This window comes from Aulonocara stuartgranti, assembly GCF_965226115.1.
Source record: "Aulonocara stuartgranti genome assembly, chromosome: 10".
Taxonomy (NCBI): Eukaryota; Metazoa; Chordata; class Actinopteri; order Cichliformes; family Cichlidae; genus Aulonocara; species Aulonocara stuartgranti.
In genome coordinates this window covers 16,617,715-16,639,178 of record NC_138946.1, presented here as the reverse complement: position 1 = coordinate 16,639,178, position 21,464 = coordinate 16,617,715, and the positions used below count along the sequence as shown (strand labels likewise).

Sequence of the window (21,464 nt, the reverse complement as noted above, 5' to 3'; positions counted from 1 at the left end):
AAAAAAAAAAAGTGAAAAAGTTTCATGAAAAAATACATTACCTTTGATGAGTCTTTTAACACATGTTAGCGTTTACCATTATTGACTGATTTCTATTAACTAAATTTGCTACTTACGAGCTTATTGACACAAAATAACAGTGCCCAACAGCAAGCTTGGCAGGACAGCAAAGCCGGTATTTGATAATCTTAGATTAATATCAGGAGTAGAAAAAGGGCACACATTTTCACAAAGTACCCTTTCCAGCTTTTTAATTAATCCAAAACAACATGATTTTGAGTTGTATTGTCAGTCTGAGGTTGACCAAAAATTCAGGATAGTAGGATGGCAGTCAGAAAATATTAACCATGATGTAATATTAACCATTATGTAATAATGTAATGTAATATTCCTATTAGTTAAATTGTCTGCACAAAGCTGTAACCATATGGTTTGATGTCATAAGGGAATGCCAAGTGACTATAAGGGACAGAACACAAACGTGCTCTGCTTCCATTTGGAGCCAGTCTTAACTAAAGAAGGTTTGCTGAAACATAAAATAAAGGACATTAACTTTAACCTTCAACATTAAAAAAAAAATTATTCAAATGGAATTTTTAAATTCAGCTGTTGGGAAAAACATCACATTTGTGAAACCTGCATATTTCATAATAAGTGCATTTAATGGCATAGCTAATATTAGGTATTACTTTGTCTTTCTGTGCTTTATCTACATTTTTTCAGTGGTGGGAAACACACTACTGATGATTGTCATAATTTTGGATCATACATTGAGAGGTCCAAAACATATTGGAGTTGTGAACTTTGCATTTACAGACCTGTTAAGTAGCTCTGCTTTGATGCCAAAGCTTGTTGACATTTTTCTGTTTAACCATCACCATATCTCCTACAATGACTGCTTGGCATTCATGTTTTTCTGCTTGACTTTTTTTGCAGCACAGGCTTTTAATCTGGTTGTGTTGTCCTTTGACAGAGTCCTGGCTATCACGTACCCGCTGCACTACCAAATGAGAATCAGCCACAAGCTCATTTTATCTTTGATCGCTTTTTTCTGGCTTCTTGCAATTACTATCATACTCACTGCAGTTGGTCTTCTCACAAGACTTTCTTTCTGTGACTCTGTGGTTATTCAGAGCTTTTTCTGTGATCATGGACCTGTGTATCGGCTTGGCTGCAATGATCTTACTCCAAATCGTGTAATTGCTCATTTGGCATCAGTTCTTGTTCTTTGGGTTCCACTGGCATTTATCGTGGGAAGTTACTGCTGTATTGGTTATTCTTTGTCAAAAACTGTTACATGTAGGGAAAGACTAAAGGCTTTAAAAACCTGCACAAGTCACCTTTCATTAGTGGCAATTTATTTCCTCCCTGCACTATTTATCTTTACCTTTGGGAGTACAATACTTCCAAATGCAAGGACTGTAAGTCTGTCTTTGGCCACTGTCATGCCTTTGACTTTAAATCCAATAATCTATGGTCTTCAGACACAGGAAATCAAAGAATCGTTGAAGAAGTTATTAAAAGTTAAAATGCAATTTAAAATTTCTGCAAAGAAATAAACAGCATTCAGATTTGAACCTTGGAAGTACCCAATCATCCTTTGTTGGGGGTTTTAAAAAGCTGAAAACAGAAAATTTCATGTAAAATAATCCAAAATATGGCAAACAAAACAATGTTTCATGTCTCATAATAATAATATAACATTTTATAATTGGTGTTGAAAAGTGAGACTATTTAAAATGTAATGTATAAAAATCCTAAAAACAATATGTGAACATGTTATTGTGAACACAATTGTGCTGGAGTACATTTACAAGTAGAAAATATGTAAAATCTAATTTCCAGTGTTTATGTCATTATATTCAGTGGTACAATGTCACAATTTATGCTATAATTTTTTGCTCTTAAAACATCACGTATACGGCTATTGTGTGTGTTTTTGTGAAAGACTGTAATGTAATAGTGTATTTGATGCTGGTCAATGAACATTACAAAGCATAATTATTAATTTTAATCATTTCTTTACATTCTCATTTGACATTCTATGTGAAAACAGATTTAAGAGATCAAATTAGTTTCCAATATGTCTAGGGATGGGAATTGCTACAAATTTACTGATTTGAATCCCATTTTCAAAGTCAATTATCAATTTGATTTCTTGCGGTGTGTTCACACCGAACGCGGTAGACGCGACCAGAGTGTCAGGTTTACATGTAAAGTCAATCGAGAAGCGCGATGCCGCGCGACTGGGGGTCCCGCGAAAATTCAGAAGCAGATTTGCGTCACGAAAACGCATCAGTTGCGCGTCCAAGTAGCGCGAGTGACGCGCGAATAAAAATATGCACGTCAGTTTGTGTGGTGCATTTTGTGCATTCGCGCGTATCGCGTCAACCGCTCGAGTTGGAAAAATCTGAACTCCAGCGTCAAGTCGCGCCGCAACAACCGATCAGGAGCCTGGTGACGTGATGCTCTGACCTAGTTCAGAGGGGCAGGTCCAGCCAAAGCCCTTCATTCTTCATTCAATATGGAGGAAAGGCTAATCAACGCCATAGCAAACCACCCGGAGCTGTACGACAACAGCTGCTTTCTGTACCGAGACAGGAATAAAAAGGACCTAGCTTGGTGGAAGATATGTGAAGAGATCGGGCAACCTGGTAAGTTCATTCATTTCTCTTTTGAAATTTTTGACTGACCCAGGGAAGCCGCACAAAAGCTAGCAAGCCCACCTACTGTCCTGCTATTTTCCCACTGATGTACAAACTGGTGGTGGTCAGAGGGCCCGGTGGCGCCAGTGTCCGGCAGCCTCGCCTCTGTCAGTGCGCCCCAGGGTGGCTGTGGTTACAATGTAGCTTGCCATCACCAGTGTGTGAATGGGTGGATGACTGGATATGTAAAGCGCTTTGGGGTCCTTAGGGACTAGTAAAAGCGCTATATAAATACAGGCCATTTACCATTTACCAAATACCTTTCCGGTAACAAGATAATGTGTTTATTTAGAGGAAACCCGCAGGAGAAAGAAGAGGAGTGGGTCTGCAGCAGGATCAGGGAGGAGATGGAAGTTTTTCGCGGTCATGGGGTTTCTGGACTCCTTCCTCACCCCGCGGGAGACTAGCAGCAATATGGTGGGGACCGCGGAGAACTTCCCCCCCGAGGATCAGGGACAGCCCGAAGAGGCAGCAGGGGAGACCCAGTCAGAAGGTATGTTTACAATGAATTAATGTAGGCAGTTAATTTATGCATGTTGTCATATAGAAATATATGTTACTGTTTATTAATAAACAGTATACAGCGGTCCGACTGTTCATCCTTCACTGCCTCGCTTTTTCGCAGATTTGTACTGTACAACTTTCAACAATGCGTATTGCATCCTGCAGTAGGGATGGGTATCGAAAACCGGTTCTTGTTGAGAACCAGTTCCCACTGTTTCAATTCCTTGGAATTGTTTGCCATTTTTGCAAACGATTCCCTTATCGATTCCAGTTTCCCCGAATGACGTCACCACGTTGCGGAGCGTCATTTACCTGGCAGGAAACATGGCGGCTCAAACGCTCAAAAGTTTGATTATACTTTACCAGAACGGATGACAACAGGGCAACTTGCAATACTTGCAAAGTAGATATTTCATTTAAGGGAGGAAACACTATGAATATGCAAAAGCATTTGCTCACAAAACACACGATGACCTTAAATGAATGTCGTGTTTTTAATTCCGCTCCGGACTCAACCCAGCAGCAGCGGTAACGTTTGCACGTCCTCTCCCGTTAATGCGGCAGGTAAATAATCAACTAACAGTGCATATTATGTTAGCGCGATCTGCCTCATTACAAAACCTGCCATTACTGTGCATTTAGGTGACCATGATGAGAGAGACAGACAGAGTCTGGCTGGCTCAGATGCTGGCAGTTGTCGCTGCAGTCTACCGGTAGCGTCTCCTTTCAGGCCAGGATAGACGAATGTCACCGAGCAGTGACTAAGTTTGTGGTAAAAGGCTTGCACCCATTTGCCACAGCAGATGCCCCCAATTTTCGGTAAGTGAATGTGTTTAATTGTAGGCAGGGACATTACTGGATATTCTTGTGTAATTGCTACAGAATAATTTATGTTATACTTTGTTATTGCTACAGAAGAATATTTATTTTATTATTTTACATTTACAATTTTTTTTCCTGGGGACCCTGTGACACCCCATTGAAGAGCCGTAGGCTGGATCTCTTAAGATCTCACTGCTGGGTTTGTAAGGCCATGTTACTCCTAAATCTCTATCTTGTTCAAAGAGACGATATAAAACAAAGTTCTAAGCTAATCAACCTCAGTGTTCTCCTTTTTAAAAAACAAGAATCGATAAGAGAATCGATAAAGAATTGAATCGTTTAACAGAATCGAAAATGGAATCGGAATCGTGAAAATCTTATCAATACCCATCCCTATTCTCCAGCCTGATTGACAAATCTCCTCCATGTCGTTTCTCCTGTGCTTGCCAAATTTATCATGTTTGGTTTTGATAACCATCACGTCCAAAAGAAAAAACAGCACAAAAACACCCATAACTCATAACCCTCATTTGGAAATAGACACCTGCACTGGGAGGGAAAAAGGCGCACAAAAGTGGCAAGCAGACGAAGATAAAATGCGGCGATCGTGGCTCAAGAGTTGGGAGTTTGCCTCGTAATCAGAAGGTTGCCGGTTCGAGCCCTGGCTCTGACAATCTTGATCGTTGTGTCCTTGGGCAAGACACTTGACCCGTTGCCTACTGGTGGTGGCGCCAGTGTCCGGCAGCCTCGCCTCTGTCAGTGCGCCCCAGGGTGGCTGTGGCTACAATGTAGCTTGCCATCACCAGTGTGTGAATGGGTGGATGACTGGATGTGTAAAGCACTTTGGGGTCCTTAGGGACTAGTAAAGTGCTATACAAATACAGGCCATTTACCATTTTACTTTTACATTTTGAAATCTACAAAGGTTTGTACTTTGAGAATCAACTTGTGAGAACTGTGAGCAGAGGCGGAGCCAGACATTTGAAACACCCGGGGCTTAGCCCTAAAGGGTAGTATGCATGTGGGATTTATTTTTTTATTTTTTTTTGGGGGGGGTAGAAATGACTGAAAGATTAATTGGCTCTGTTTTGAGTTTTGTTCAAAAAAGAATGACTTCAAATAGGGAAAACTATATATCACATGTGCAGGACACCTTAAACTAGTTTTTTTAATTAAGCAGCAAGGCAGAACAAGGTCAGGGCTGTACCAAGACACGAGGACTAAACCCCAATTCAACCAGACCCAGAACTGATCCTGAATTAAAACAGGACTACAAGAGTTCAAAATCAGGACTACTGAGGACTTAACCAAGACAGAACCAGAATCAGAACTAGATGATAGTAGCACTAAAAATCATCATAGACTTGCACTACACTTATTTTTTAATTCTACCAAAGTCCACTATTTAGATTGAGAAAAGTTTATATAATTATTTAGCCTTGTTGTGCAAACAAGCCTGCATAACTTAATAAATATAGAATTTGAAAAATAACAAACCTAAAAAGAAACACTAGGTACGAGATACATGAGGACCTATGATACGTTGATACTTTTGGTAAACGACCATTTGACTAACATGTATTTCTCACCTGCTCTTGTTCCATCTCTGTTCTGTCCTCATTCTCCATCTCCATCTCCCTCTCTGCTCCTCTCTGTTCCTCTTTGTGCTGACAATCATCAAATATACAGATATTCACAAACTCTTCAGATAAAAACACAAACACTTTTTTAATTGTAACATCAAATCAGACTAAATGTTAATTTTTTTAGATTGATAAATATAAAAACATATTTGTTAACTTTAAGAGTAAAGAGAGAAACTATCTGTATTTCTTAATTGCAAATGGCACCAAATTGTATTCAAAATTGAGCCACACTTATGGAGCTCCACAATTCTTTTCCTGGTGTTTTGGTTGACATCTCTTAATTTTCTCATGTCAAAGAAACAGGCTCTGTGTTTTGCCTTATATGCATCCACAGGTGTGCCACCAATTTACTCACATGGACTCTACGAACCTATCAGAAGCTTCTTCAGCTCAGAATGGAATCGTCTGGAGTTTTCTTATTAATTAACAATACTCCTAAATTTGATGAAAGTGATAATTAATAGACAGATCTCTCTCTCTTTATTCTGACATTTAACTAATTCAAAATATATTTCAATATTTATCTAAAACAAAAGTTTACTCTAAATTGATGTTGTACAGTAAAAATGTTTTCTCCCTAAAGTGTATGTAAATATCTGGTTACAAATGTGAAAATCCTGCTGTGTACTGAAATCCCTCTTGTTTTGCATAGAAATATACTGAACAACATACAAAGCATAATATATAAAATAACATTTACCTGAGTAAATGGGGAGGGTAATAACTGAAAATATGAAATAAACACACGTGAGCTAAGGCTCTCTAAAAAAATAGCATTTGTTCGGCTTTTCATTTCGCCATTTGTTGATTCACTTGAAGAGCAAGTAACGTAATATTGGTCAAGTGATCAGTTTGATATCAATCTTTCGTGATACACCGTCATATTTACATTATTTGTACGGTACGAATGATTTGCTTTGGTACCTGGTCAAACTTCAGTTCTCCTCTGTCTGCCTGGCTCCGTTTCTCCAACAGTGCACTCACAGGCAGCAGCTGCCCCGCCCCCTCACTCAGTTGCTTAGTGCCTGAGCTCGGATCATACCAATATCAGGGGGGATTCACGCACAGTCGTAAATTCCCACAGTGTGCACTATGTGCTTCGAATATTGTGTGTACTTTTTGTTTTATACAGTTGTCAGCCAGGCATCTAACTATGAAAAAACTACACTCCAAAAGACCCCGGGCTTCTGACAAAACAACCCGGGCTTAAGCCCAGTAAGCCACCCCCACGCTCCGCCCCTGACTGTGAGTAATGTTCATGTGTATATATTTTCTCTATTTCTCTATCTATTATTTTCAACCTGTTAACATTTAATATTGTCTTGACATAGCCAACGGATTCTGCAACAGAGCCATCCCCTGTTGCTTCTCCTGGCTCCCCAGTCCCTGGTCCCTCTGCTCCTGCTGCTGCACTCACAGGTACAGTGGGGCAAAAAAGTATTTAGTCAGCCACCGATTGTGCAAGTTCCCCCACCTAAAATGATGACAGAGGTCAGTAATTTGCACCAGAGGTACACTTCAACTGTGAGAGACAGAATGTGAAAAAAAAATCCATGAATTCACATGGTAGGATTTGTAAAGAATTTATTCGTAAATCAGGGTGAAAAATAAGTATTTGGTCAATAACAAAAATACAACTCAATACTTTGTAACATAACCTTTGTTGGCAATAACAGAGGTCAAACGTTTACTATAGGTCTTTACCAGGTTTGCACACACAGTAGCTGGTATTTTGGCCCATTCCTCCATGCAGATCTTCTCGAGAGCAGTGATGTTTTGGGGCTGTCGCCGAGCAACACGGACTTTCAACTCCCGCCACAGATTTTCTATGGGGTTGAGGTCTGGAGACTGGCTAGGCCACTCCAGGACTTTCAAATGCTTCTTACGGAGCCACTCCTTTGTTGCCCGGGCGGTGTGTTTTGGATCATTGTCATGTTGGAAGACCCAGCCTCGTTTCATCTTCAAAGTTCTCACTGATGGAAGGAGGTTTTGGCTCAAAATCTCACGATACATGGCCCCATTCATTCTGTCCTTAACACGGATCAGTCGTCCTGTCCCCTTGGCAGAAAAACAGCCCCATAGCATGATGTTTCCACCCCCATGCTTCACAGTAGGTATGGCGTTCTTGGGATGCAACTCAGTATTCTTCTTCCTCCAAACACGACGAGTTGAGTTTATACCAAAAAGTTCTACTTTGGTTTCATCTGACCACATGACATTCTCCCAATCCTCTGCTGTATCATCCATGTGCTCTCTGGCAAACTTCAGACGGGCCTGGACATGCACTGGCTTCAGCAGCGGAACACGTCTGGCACTGCGGGATTTGATTCCCTGCCGTTGTAGTGTGTTACTGATGGTGACCTTTGTTACTTTGGTCCCAGCTCTCTGCAGGTCATTCACCAGGTCCCCCCGTGTGGTTCTGGAATCTTTGCTCACCGTTCTCATGATCATTTTGACCCCACGGGATGAGATCTTGCGTGGAGCCCCAGATCGAGGGAGATTATCAGTGGTCTTGTATGTCTTCCATTTTCTGATGATTGCTCCCACAGTTGATTTTTTCACACCAAGCTGCTTGCCTATTATAGATTCACTCTTCCCAGTCTGGTGCAGGTCTACAATACTTTTCCTGGTGTCCTTCGAAAGCTCTTTGGTCTTGGCCATGGCGGGGTTTGGAGTCTGACTGTTTGAGGCTGTAGACAGATGTCTTTTATACAGATGATGAGTTCAAACAGGTGCCATTCATACAGGTAACGAGTGGGGGACAGAAAAGCTTCTTACAGAAGACGTTACAGGTCTGTGAGAGCCAGAGATTTTCCTTGTTTGAGGTGACCAAATACTTATTTTCCACCCTAATTTATGAATAAATTCTTTACAAATCCTACCATGTGGATTCATGGATTTTTTTTTTCTCATTCTGTCTCTCACAGTTGAAGTGTACCTCTGGTGCAAATTACTGACCTCTGTCATCATTTTAAGTGGGGGAACTTGCACAATCGCTGGCTGACTAAATACTTTTTTGCCCCACTGTATGTAATTGTAGCAACAGATGTACAGCACTGATAGCTTTTTACTCAGTTGGATTCTGTTTACCTTTACTAAATATCTACAACCAATCTGATTATATCCTGTTTTTTTTTTTTCAATTTTGAAAATGAAAATCTAGTAGCAGCCTTCTCATTTCTTTGTGTTGTTTTGTGCTTTGTTTTACAGGCCCACAGAGGAGGACAGCTCCGAGGTGGACAAGGGACGGATCCCAGGACGGTCCATTGGCGGTGGAGCTGGCCATCCTGGAGTCCCTGAAGAGGCCACGCCAGTCTCCAACAGAGTATTTCCTCCTCAGCCTTGTTCCTGCTCTGGAGAGCAATGCCGCCTCAGACGAGAGTATTAGTGAAATTTCAAATTTATAAATAAGTTTTTGAAAACAGCGCAGCTGTGTTAAATTTGGAAACATTGGACCCTAGCAATCAGTAGTTTTCTGATGAGGCAGCAGGCTCTCCAGGGCAGAAACAATGTTCTTATTTTTCTCATCCTTCTCCCTGAGGCTCTTCCACTTTAATCTAGGTCCTTTTTATTCCTGTCTCTCTGTAAATAGTTATATTTTATATATTTATGTTTAATCTTTTTCTGTTTGAGAATTTTAATATTATTTCAAATAAATTTTTCTAATGACTAATGTCTCTGTTCTACTACACAGCAAATATTGGCACACAACTTGACACATGTAGAATTTATTTCATATTATACTAATGAAAAAATATAGTGGAACATAGAAGAAGGAACATAGTGAAGACCAATTATTTAAGAGAATAAAGAGAGGTTAGTTTATTTTGGAGGCAAGCTCCATTTATTAAGAAAACTTTTAAAAAGGCAGGAACGCTCTTTAGAGGTTTGTGGGTGGCTCAGAGCTGTTGTGTGTGTCTCTTTATAAGATAGACCTTCTGAATATCACTTCAAAGATTACCAACAGTGGTCCTCATACCACAGTTTGATATCAGCAAACACTGAGAAAATACATTGATATGACACCAGAGCCATTCTATCATTGCAAACACTTATAACATAGCATAAATTGAATTAAATCAGGACTTGGTGAGACCTTTTGAGTATCACTACAAATATTATAAACAGTCGTCTCCATACCACAGTATGCTATCAATAAACAGTCTCGGTCGTTGTGTCCTTGGGCAAGACACTTCACCTACCGCCTACTGGTGTTGGCCAGAGGGGCCGATGGCGCGATATGGCAGCCTCGCTTCGCGTCTTCCCCAGGGCAGCTGTGGCTACAACTGTAGCTGCCTCCACTAGTGTGTGAATGTGAGAGTGAATGAATAGTGGAATTGTAAAGCACTTTGAGGGTCCCGAAAAGCGCTATATAAATGCAATCCATTATTATTATTATTATTTACTGATAGCATAACACAGCCATGTTTTCAGTGTATAAACGGATAGTTTAGCATATATTAGCACAGGTATCAATAAAGGACTACCGTATTAAACACTTTTACTAACCGCAGGCAGATGGACAGGCACTCTGCAGGTGGGATTGAGCGCCTGTAGTTGGTGTCTAGGCGGGCGTTGCTTGGGCTAACGCGGGACAGCAGCTCCTCAAACTGGGCGAGGGAAAGACAGTGGTACCGCTGAAAGTCATCCACACGCAGCTCCTGGAGCAAGTGGTGAAACTCACCAAACTGCTCACGCTTCTGGAGGACCTGATGGACCCAGGTACGGCGAGGACGTCCTTTACACCGCTGCTCGGCTCTCCACAGTAAATAGAGAAGGGAGACTCTCTCTTCAAATGCTAGATCGACAGCTGCCATCTTGCAAACATACCGTCTGGCACTACTTCCTCCCACATTTCACGCGAATAATTCGCGTTGGACGAGGTGCGAATGTGCACACGTCAAGCTAAGGGCGTCTGGGGCGTTTTGGTCGCGTCTATCGCATTCGGTGTGAACACACCGTTATAGATAACTGGATGTTGTGTGGTCAAATGTTTGTCTGTGTTGGAGGTATTTCCCCGCTTTGTAGTGATCGGTGTGGAGGTTGTTAAGGAAATAATGTATTACACATATTACACTGAGCATTTTTCTTAAGTTATGCAGCATGTTACTTAACTACTCCCAGAAGAAAGTAGTTAGACTGCTTGTTACTACTGATTTTGCTGGTTAGGGATGGGAATTGATAAGAGTTTAGCAATTCCGATTCCATTATTGATATGACTTATCGATTTGATTCCTTATCGATTTGTATTGGCTCCAGTTTGAGAGTCACAACCATCTCTAAGCAGCATATCAAAGACATTACATTCAAGTACATGCAAGTTAATTATGTGCTGCGTAGCCAAATGTTTGGGCATGTTGGAGGTCTTTCCCCTCTTTGTTGTGATCAGTGTTACTAAGGGTCATTACTCAAAAAAGTAATTATTGCAAATATTACACAGAACACTTTTCTTAAAAGCAATGAAGTACGCTACTTAATTACACCCAGAAGAAAGAGATTCATTATATTTCTTGTTACATTGCTCTCATGTTACTCTGTTAAATGATCTGAAACACACTGTCTCGTAATTACTATTTAACAATATAAACCTACAGGCTACAGCCCCACACACCAGCAAAAAATATCTATCCTAATTAGGACAGACGTGATCTTTCTCTTAGTATTCTAACATTAGGGGTGATCGTGGCTCAAGAGTTGGCAGTTTGTCTTGTAATCGGAAGGTTGCACCGGCTCCAACAGTCTCGGTCGTTGTGTCCTTGGGCAAGACCCTTGACCCGTTACCTACTGGTGGTGGTCAGAGGGTCCGGTGGCGCCAGTGTCCGGCAGCCTCGCCACTGTCAGTGTGCCCCAGGGTGGCTGAGGCTACAATGTAGCTTGCCATCACTAGTGTGTGAATGTGTGTGTGGATGGGTGGATGACTGGATGTGTAAAGCGCTTTGGGGTCCTTAGGGACTAGTAAAGCGCTATACAAATACAGGCCATTTACCATTTACAATTCACATATGCTCTCAAGCACCAGAGGTTTTGATCTCAACACGATTTATTGTATAGGTAAAGGAAAACAAGCCATTAACCCCGAGGAGCGTCCTCACTCTCCAGCTCCAAACAATAACAACAGCAAGAACCCCGTCCCCTTCCTGCACACAGTCACTCACTTTTTCTGCAGCACAACCAAACATGTCTCTTAAAGAAACAACAGTCCACAGAGATAGTTAACCTGTCACAGTAAAATAACCTTTAACAATCGTTACAGTGTTTAGTTATGAACACAAAGTCAACAGCACCAAACTCAAAGTTGTAAACCAGCACAAACAGACTTTAAAGCGATCACCACAATGATTCTACTGTAGAAACATGAACGGGTAGAAATGGACTGCAGCCTGACTTCTCATCATTTTCTTACCTGTTGAAGTTCATCAGCAGCTGACTTTATCCCAAATGACGGCCCACTTTAGCACTGTGTTGGGCTGGAGTAAGCATTTACTTCGCTTTAACGTCACTCTGGGTTCTTGGCTAGCTTAGCGTTAGCATGCTAGATGTGCAGAGCTATGAAGAGTTGAAGTTGTGTTAACAGTATTATCGGTTCTTGTGAGAGTGCAAGAACCAATTCAGTGCAGGCCAAATGACACCACCCACCCCCAGCCAGTGGTGAACTACACAATAGATAATGAGACACTTGTGATGTGCGGGCCCAGGATGGTGTTGTTGGCGGTCCAGGAGGATGCCTTTTAGCTCCACTAGGAAGGTAAGGAGACGTTTGGTGTTGTAAGACACAAGGACAGCATACCGGTGGACAAGCCCCTCCGAACCCATGGCCGCACAAAGGGTAATATTTCCCCCCCGTTGGCCAGGGACCTCAGTGATGGCTCTTTGGCCAATGATGTTATGGCCTCTTTGCCTTCGTTTCTGCAGGTTGAAGCCAGCCTCATCCAGGAAGAGGTACTCATGAGGTCTGGTCATCGCATCCAACTGTAATATTCTCTGTGAAAATGTGAAAGTGCACAGGTGTTCAGAACAACAGTCAATCAGGTAGCACAGTATTGTCCAGAAGTAATGTAGGCCACTGAGCAACACAGTATGTCCACTAACTGCACTGTGACCATGGATGTATACTTACTTGCACATACTTGTAACATAGGTCGTTGTGTCGCGCAGTGTTGCGCTTAAAGGGAACCCTATAGACCTGTTTCATCTGCGTCTTTTTGCACCGGAGAACTCGGTCTATTGTGGCCAAGCTGACATCGTCAATGCTCTCAAAGTTGACATTATCGGCAATGACTTTGTCTCTGATGTCAGGGAGTCTGATGAGGTTGTTCCCACAAACCATATCCACAATGAGGGTTTCTTGTGCTGCTGTAAATATGGCAACCCTCCCACCTCTATGTGGCATTCTTTCAACTCTAAAGAAAGAAACATGTGTTGTCAATTGACATGTGTTACAATACAGTCACAACTGATTTGAAACCAATAGACTACTTTCACAGGTTTGTAAAACTGTTTTGTGACAAAGAAAGCAATTGAGTACAATACCTGTTGTGTTGTCTGAATGCCCTGATAATGGTGGCCACGGTGAACCTACTCAGGTTTGGACGGACTCTTAGTCCTGCTTCAGCCATTGTCATGCCATGGACAATGACATGGTCAATGACTGCTGCTCGCATCTCGTCCATAATGATGGTGCGAGGTTGTCTTGCTCTCCCTCCTGGACCTTCTCCTCTCCCATGTTGGCCTCCTCTTCCTCGTCGGCCTGCTCCTCTTCCTCCTGTCATTTGAACTCCTCTTCCTCATTGGCCTGCTCCTCTTCCTCCTCTCATTTGAACTCCTCTTCCTCGTTGGCCTGCTCCTCTTCTTCCAGGACCAGCTCTTCTCCCTCCTCTGCATCGAATTCCTCTTCCCCTTACTCTGCCTTCATCCATTGTGTTTGTTTGGAATCTTCAGCATACTGTGCACTCTGAACTTGCTTTTATACATGTGGTCACAGCATTAGCAACAGGTGTCTTCAATTTTGAGTCGTTGTGTGTAATGAATGACGCCAGGTGTGTTCATTGTGTTCAAATATTGCTGACTGTGGCAAGCATGTTGCATCACATGAGCATTCATTTGAGAATATGAGCAGAGTTCTTTTGCAACTTGTGTTTTAGCAAGGAAAGTAGTGATGGTGAGATGAAGCCTCATGATGAACTGAAGCTTTCCACCCAATTGGTCGACTCATTGAATCACTACCTTATCGTGGTGGAGGGGTTTGTGTGTCCCAAGGATCCCAGGGACTATGTTGTCAGGGGGCTTTTGCCCCCTGGTAGGGTCTCCCATGGCAAATTGGTCCTGGGTGAGGGACCAGACAAAGAGCGATTCAGAAGACCCTTATGAAAAGAATTTACCCTGCCCGGGATAGGGTTACCGGGGCCCCGCCCGGGAAGGATGCCCGAGGGCGAGCGTCTGGTGGCCGGGCCTTAGTCCATGGGGCCCGGCCGGGCACAGCCCGAAGAGGAGACATGGGCCCATCCTCCCGCAGGCCCACCACCCGCAGGAGGCGCCATAGGGGTCGGATGCATTGTGTGTCGGGTGGCAGCCAGGAGCGGAGGCCCTGGCGGACTGACCCCCGGCTGCCAAGACTGGCAATAGGGACATGGAATGTCACCTCTCTGGTGGGGAAGGAGCCTGAGTTAGTGCGTGAGGTTGAGAGGTACCGGCTAGATATAGTCGGGCTCACCTCTACGCATGGCTTGGGCTCTGGAACCAGTCTCCTGGAGAGGGGCTGGACTCTGTCTCAGTCTGGAGTTGCCCCTGGTGAGAGGCGGTGGGCTGGGGTGGGTATTCTAATATCCCCTCGGCTTGCTGCTGGTACGTTGGGGTTTTTCCCGGTGGATGAGAGGGTTTGTTCCCTGCGCCTTAGGGTCGGGGAACGGGTCCTGACTGTCATCTGCGCTTATGCGCCGAGTGGCAGTTCGGAGTACCCAGCCTTCTTAGAGTCCCTGGGGGGGGGTGCTGGAAGGTGCTCCACCTGGAGACTCTGTTGTCCTGCTGGGAGACTTCAATGCTCATGTAGGTAACGACAGCGAGACCTGGAGGGGCGTGATTGGGAGGAACGGCCTCCCTGATCTGAACCCGAGCGGTGCTTTGTTATTGGACTTCTGTGCTAATCACAGTTTGGCCATAACGAACACCCTGTTCGAACATAAGAGTGTCCATAAGTGCACGTGGCACCAAGACGCTCTAGGCTGTAGGTCGATGATCGATTTTGTAATCGTATCACCAGACCTGCGACCATATGTTCTGGACACTCGGGTAAAGAGAGGGGCTGAGCTGTCAACTGATCACCACCTGGTGGTGAGTTGGATCAGGTGGCGGGGGAGGACGCTGGACGGACCTGGTGCACCTAAACGCGTAGTGAGGGTGTGCTGGGAACGTCTAGCAGAGGCCCCAGTCCGCGAGATCTTCAACGCACACCTCCGGCAGAGCTTCAACAGCATTCCGAGGGAGACTGGGGACATTGAGTCCGAATGGACCATGTTCAGCGTCTCCATTGCCGAAGCTGCTGCATTGAGCTGCGGCCGCAAGGTGGTTGGTGCCTGCCGTGGTGGTAATCCCCGAACCAAATGGTGGACACCAGAGGTGAAGGGAGCCACCAGGCTGAAGAAGGACTCCGGAGGCAGCCGACAGGTATCGACAGGCCAAGCGGAATGCAGCTCGGGCAGTGGCTGAAGCAAAAACTCGGGTGTGGGAGGAGTTTGGAGAGGCCATGGAAAAAGACTTTCGGACTGCCTCGAAGAGATTCTGGCAAACCGTCAGGCGTCTCGGGAGGGGAAAGCGGTGCTCTACCTGCACTGTGTATAGTGCTGGCGGAGCGCTGCTGACGTCGACTGAGAAAATTGTCAGGCGGTGGAAGGAATACTTCGAGGACCTCCTTAATCCCACTGACACGTCTTCCGAGGAGGAAGCAGAGTCTGGGGATGAGGGGAATGACCCGCCAATTTCCGGGGGCGAGGTCACTAAGGCAGTTAAACAACTCCTTGGTGGCAGAGCCCCTGGTGTTGATGAGGTCCGCCCCGAGTTCCTGAAGGCTCTGGACGTTGTAGGGCTGTCCTGGTTGACACGCCTCTGCAATGTTGCGTGGAGATCAGGGGCAGTACCTGTGGACTGGCAGACCGGGGTGGTGGTCCCCATCTTTAAGAAGGGGGACCGGAGGGTGTGTTCCAACTACATGGGGGATCACACTCCTCAGCCTCCCTGGGAAAGTCTATGCCAGGGTGCTGGAAAGGAGAGTTCGTCCGCTAGTCGAACCTCGGATACAGGAGGAACAATGCGGTTTTCGTCCTGGTCGCGGAACACTGGACCAGCTCTTTATCCTCTCCAGGATACTTGAGGATGCATGGGAGTTTGCCCAACCAGTCTACATGTGTTTTGTGGACTTGGAGAAGGCATTCGACCGTGTCCCTCGGGGTGTCCTGTGGGAGGTGTTGCGGGAGTATCGGGTGTCTGGCCCATTGCTCCGGGCCATTTGATCCCTATACAACCGTTGTAAAAGCTTGGTTCGCATTGCCGGCAATAAGTCGGACTCGTTCCCGGTGGGTGATGGGCTCCGCCAGGGCTGCCCTTTGTCTCCGGGTCTGTTCATAAATTTTATGGACAGGATTTCTAGGCGCAGCCAAGTGGCGGAGAGCTTTCGCTTTGGTGGCCTCAGAATCTCATCTCTGATTTTTGCGGATGATGTGGTTCTGTTGGCTTCATCGGGTGAGGGCCTCCAGCTCGCACTGGAACGGCTTGCAGCCGAGTGTGAAGCAGTGGGAATGAGGATCAGCACCTCCAAATCTGAGGCCATGGTTCTCAGCCGGAAAAAGGTGGAGTGCCCACTCCGGGTCGGGGATGAGTTCCTGCCCCAAGTGGAGGAGTTCAAGTATCTCGGGGTCTTGTTCACGAGTAATGGGAGAAGGGAGCCGGAGATCGACAGACGGATTGGGGCTGCAGCTGCAGTAATGCAGACGCTGCACCGGTCCGTCGTGGTGAAGAGGGAGCTGAGTGTAAAAGCGAAGCTCTCAATTTACCGGTCGATCTACGTCCCTACCCTCACCTATGGCCACGAGCTGTGGGTAGTGACCGAAAGAACGAGATCGCGGATACAAGCGGCAGAAATGAGCTTCCTCCGAAGGGTGGCTGGCCTCTCCCTTAGAGATAGGATAGGGTGAGAAGTTCGGCCATCCGGGAGGGGCTCAGAGTAGAGCCGCTGCTGCTCCACATCGAAAGGAGCCAGCTGAGGTGGTTCGGGCATCTGACAAGGATGCCCCCTGGGCGCCTCCTGGGTGAGGTGTTCCAGGCATGTCCCACCGAAAGGAGGCCCCGGGGCAGACCCAGGACACGCTGGAGAGATTATATCTCGCGGCTGGCCTGGGAACGCCTTGGTGTTCCCCCGGATAAGCTAGAGGAGGTGGCTGGGGAGAGGGAGGTCTGGGCCTCTTTGCTTAGGCTGCTGCCCCCGCGACCCGGCCTCGGATAAAGCGGATGAAGATGGATAGATGGATGGATGGTCGACTCATGGTTCGAAGCATTGTGATGATTCATTTGCTCTACTGCGCCATCAAGTGGACAATTCAAGTGAAGCGGGCTCTGTGATTATAATGATGTGTAAACCTCTAAACTGAATAAATAAATTGTTTTCATGGTTATTTATCCCGAATATTGTCTCAGTACGTGTGATACAAAAGAGAAAGTGGAAACTATCAGGACAGAGTTTTGGTATGATTGTATAACTGTCAGCCTCAGACAGTCAGTCAATAGTATAATTCAGATCATAGATCAGTACATTTTCATATTTTTATAACTATAAAAAGAAAGCTGACACTTTTGAGACTTTATCTAAGGTGTAAGCATCACAGCAGATGCCTTTGTGTCAACATAGCTGAGGCTAAAACAGAAAAACGATTTTATAAAAATATTCAGCAGTAGATCAATCAGAATCAGAATACTTTATTGATCCCTGGGGGAAATTATTTTTTGTTACAGTGCTCCATTATAAACCAACATTAAGACAAGACAGACAATACACTAACTAAGAATAGTACAATATATACATATATATACATACATACATACATAAGTCACTTATAAATAAATAGTTGGAAAAGAAACATGTGTAGCTGTAGCAGCAAACAGTGTGTTAAGTGGATGCGTTGTACAGGGAGATGGCCACAGGCAGGAAAGATTTCCTGTGTCGTTCAGTGGTGCTTTTCGGTAATCTCAGTCTCTCACTGAACGTGCTCCTGTGACTGACCACCATGTCATGGAGTGGGTGGGAGGTGTTATCCAACATTGTCTTTATCTTGGACAGCATCCGCCTTTCCGACACCACCTTGAGGGAGTCCAGCTCCATCCCCACAACATTGCTGGCCTTACGGATTAGTTTATTAAGTCTGTTGGCACCTGCGACCCTCAGCCTGCTCCCCGAGCATGCAACAGCATAGAGGATCGCACTGGCCACAACAGACTCATAGAAAATCCTCAGCATTTTCCGGCATATGTTGAAGGACCTCAGTCGCCTCAAAAAATAGAGACGACCCTGGCCCTTCCTGTAAAGTACTGTGGTGTTTTTAGCCCAGTCCAGTTTATTGTCAATGTGTACTCCAAGGTATTTATAGTCCTCCACAATGTCAACACTGACCCCCTGGATTGAAACAGGGGTCAAGTGTTTCCTGGTCTTCCTGAAGTCCACGATCAGTTCCTTGGTCTTTGCCACATTGAGCTGCAGATGATTCTGCTCACACCACGTGACAAAGGAGTCGACCACAGCCCGGTACTCTGTCTCATCATCCCTGCTGATGCATCCAACCACCGCAGAGTCATCAGAAAACTTCTGAAGATGGCAGGTCTCTGTGCAGTGGCTGAAGTCTGTGGTGTAGAGGGTGAAGAGGAAGGGGGAGAGGACAGTCCCCTGTGGTGCCCCTGTGTTGCTGATCACCTTGTCAGACACACACTGTGGGAGACGTACATATTGTGGTCTTCCTGTCAGGTAATCAACAATCCAGGACACCAGAAAAGCATCCACCTTCATCTCTGCTAACTTATCACCCAGGAGGGTCGGCCTGATGGTGTTGAAAGCACTGGAAAAGTCAAAAAACATGACCCTCACAGTGTTCGCTGTGAGGGTCCAGATGGGTGTAGACACGATTGAGCAGGTAGATGATGGCGTCCTCAGTTCCGAGACGAGGCTGATAAGCGAAATGAAGGGGATCCAGATGTGGTCTTACTATGGGTCGCAGCTGGTCCAGGATGAGCCTTTCCAGGGTCTTCATGATGTGAGAGGTCAGTGCCACAGGCCTGTAATCCTGGGGGCCACTGGGACGTGGCGTCTTTGGTACAGGGACGAGGCATGATGTCTTCCACATCACCGGGACCCTCTGCAGACTCAGACTCAGCATAAACAGTTTATGAAAGACTCCACACAGCTGGGGGGCACAGGTCTTGAGGACAAGGGGACTCACTCCGCCTGGTCCAGCAGACTTGCCTGAGTGAAGTCTCCTCATTTGCATCTCAACCTGGTATTGAGTGAAGGTGATGGGTGGGGGAGGGGTGTCAGGAATCTCACAGGAGGCAACAGCGCCATGTGAAGAGAGAGGCTGGCACAGTGGTGTGGCTCTGGATTCCAGGCTGACTACAGGTGAGGTTGTGGGGGTGGGAGCAGACACTGTGGTGTCGAATCTATTGAAAAACAGATTCAACTCGTTGGCTCTATTCTCACCTCCCTCAGCTCCCCTGCTGTTGGTTGGCCTGAATCCAGTGATGGTCTTCATGCCCCTCCACGCCTCTCTCATGCTGTTCTGCTGGAGTTTCCACTCCAGCTTCCTCCTGTAATTGTCCTTAGCCTCTCTGATCTTGTCCTTTAGTAACACCTGGACCTTCCTCACCTCCTCTTTGTTGCCCCCTCTGAAAGCCCTCTTCTTGTTGTTGAGGAGGGCTTTGATGTCCTTAGTCACCCACGGCTTGTTATTTGGGTAACAATGAACAGTCTGAGCTGGAACAATGGAGTCGGTGCAGAAAGTTATGTAGTCTGTGATACACTCAGTAAGCCCATTGATGTCCTCGGCGTGAGGCTCACAGAGTGTTTCCCAGTCGGTCACCTCGAAACAGCCCTGTAGTTCCGCTATTGCCTCCTCTGACCACCTCCTAACAGTCCTGGTGGTCACAGGTTCCCTCCTCACAATTGGCACATAGCGGGGGGTGAGGTGAATCAGGTTATGATCTGACCTACCTATCAAAACCGAAAGAAAACCATTAATCAACAAATGAACATTACCTGATGCTGCTGAATTGAAGCAGAGCAAATTACAGAGGTTTTATTAGAGACACACCTTAGCGTTTTGCAATTTTGCATAATGTTAAAAAGTTTAAATTATTTTAGTAGCCTATTGAACGGCAGAAACGTATGGAATGCCAGGACTGCCATAATGAATTAATTAAATACACCATTAAATAATTAATTAAATGTGGCAATTATTAATTAAAATTGGAATTAATTAATTAAATAGTTATGACACATGTAATTAATTAATTATTGACACATTTAATTAATTAATTATTGACACATTTAATTAATTATTTATGTATTTCACATTTTAATTAATTATTGACACATTTAATTAATTATTGACACATTTAATTAATTATTTAATGATATATTTATTTATTTCATTTTGGCAGTCCTGGCGCCTGGCTCTCATCATGAAATAATTTTATCTGTCAGCCTCACCCATCAAACTCAGGGGGCGGGGTTAACGCTGCCCATGCAGCTTCTCTAACATTCGATTGGTTGCCGTGCAAAGTAAGTCAAAACAGGTTGATCCTAGATAATCGATTGCTTGTGTAGACTTGGGGCAGCCAGGTATCCCAGAATGCAGATCAAATCACAGGCAGCAATGGTGGTGGTGTAGTTTTAAAATACCCCGTTTTTCTGTCACCAGCTACACTTTTAACAGTGTTTTAGCCACGAATGTCGTGACGTATGTCTGGTCAGGTTGTCAACATAGAACATGTTTGCAAAAGTGCTCAGATGTTTTCAGAGATTTCACTAGCTCTGCTAACAATTAGCACGCAGAGTGCACCGAGGGGGTTACGTTAACCGGTTTGTTTACATATTCCACTCTCCGTGTTCCACATGTTACATTCGCAGATTCTCATTTTCACCGAACGATCGTCTCTTTCCGCCTGGTCTTGTGTCTCTGTGCTTCTGTAACATAAAGAACGAGCTGACATTTTTCTCACAAAACCAGCGATCAGCTCAACAGACCCTCAGTTTACCTGCATGCATCCTCCTCCTCATCTGTCAGCTGTTTAACACCTGCTGCTAATTCAAGAAACACGCCTACGTTACCTGGTGATAGTCACAGTTTAACTGGGCAGATATAAAGCACTCGATATAAAGCAATGTCAGCGCATTTTTCTGCACAAGATAAGTAAATATAGTGTTTTCCCCGAGCGCAGAGCTACTGGAGCTTGTTTCCTTACAGAGCACTTTATAGGCGAACAGCTTCATCAGCGGCTGATGTCCAATCACCGGCACACAGCTTTGAAACCTCAGCTGAGTTTTAGCTCTCAGTGGTTAAACGCTGGACTTCATTCACTCAGGTTCTGTCTGTCGGGTCACGTTTACTTCGCTGTTTTATTTACAACTGAGCAAATCGGTTTGGCTGAGGTTAAAGTTACGTTTCATAACTGCATAGTTTCACAGACGTTTAATGGTTCACTGGCACATGTGTTAGACTGAACTATCATCTAAATATCATCTGTTTTTTAATAGTTA

General features: G+C 44.8%; 1 protein-coding gene and 1 pseudogene across 3 annotated transcripts; both read left to right on the top strand.

Annotated features, from left to right (window-relative positions):
• The first annotated feature begins 587 nt into the window (after nt 1-587).
• On the top strand, nt 588-1,314 carry LOC309715722 (olfactory receptor 1500-like; annotated as a pseudogene). Its single transcript has one exon. The product of its transcript is annotated as an olfactory receptor 1500-like (transcript).
• A 1,160-nt stretch (nt 1,315-2,474) lies between these two features.
• Nucleotides 2,475-9,250, top strand: LOC309716157 (uncharacterized protein). Of its 2 annotated transcripts, none has more exons than XM_082549805.1 (3): nt 2,475-2,654; nt 2,998-3,198; nt 8,888-9,250. In XM_082549805.1, exons 1-3 carry the CDS (start codon nt 2,525-2,527, stop codon nt 9,082-9,084), a joined length of 528 nt encoding a protein of 175 aa, XP_082405931.1. In that variant the 5' UTR covers nt 2,475-2,524; the 3' UTR covers nt 9,085-9,250. The 2 variants fall into 2 exon arrangements, with proteins under 2 accessions (XP_082405931.1, XP_082405932.1); XM_082549806.1 differs by lacking the exon at nt 8,888-9,250 and adding an exon at nt 3,852-4,309.
• Nucleotides 9,251-21,464: the final 12,214 nt, after the last annotated feature.

Excerpts from the sequence above, each read along its gene's own strand:
- LOC309716157 (XM_082549805.1), top strand. The coding sequence starts at position 2,525 with ATGGAGGAAAGGCTAATCAACGCCATAGCAAACCACCCGGAGCTGTAC. Across the intron at positions 2,655-2,997 it reads TGAAGAGATCGGGCAACCTG|AGGAAACCCGCAGGAGAAAG; the intron begins GTAAGTTCATTC and ends GTGTTTATTTAG. Across the intron at positions 3,199-8,887 it reads AGGGGAGACCCAGTCAGAAG|GCCCACAGAGGAGGACAGCT; the intron begins GTATGTTTACAA and ends TTTGTTTTACAG.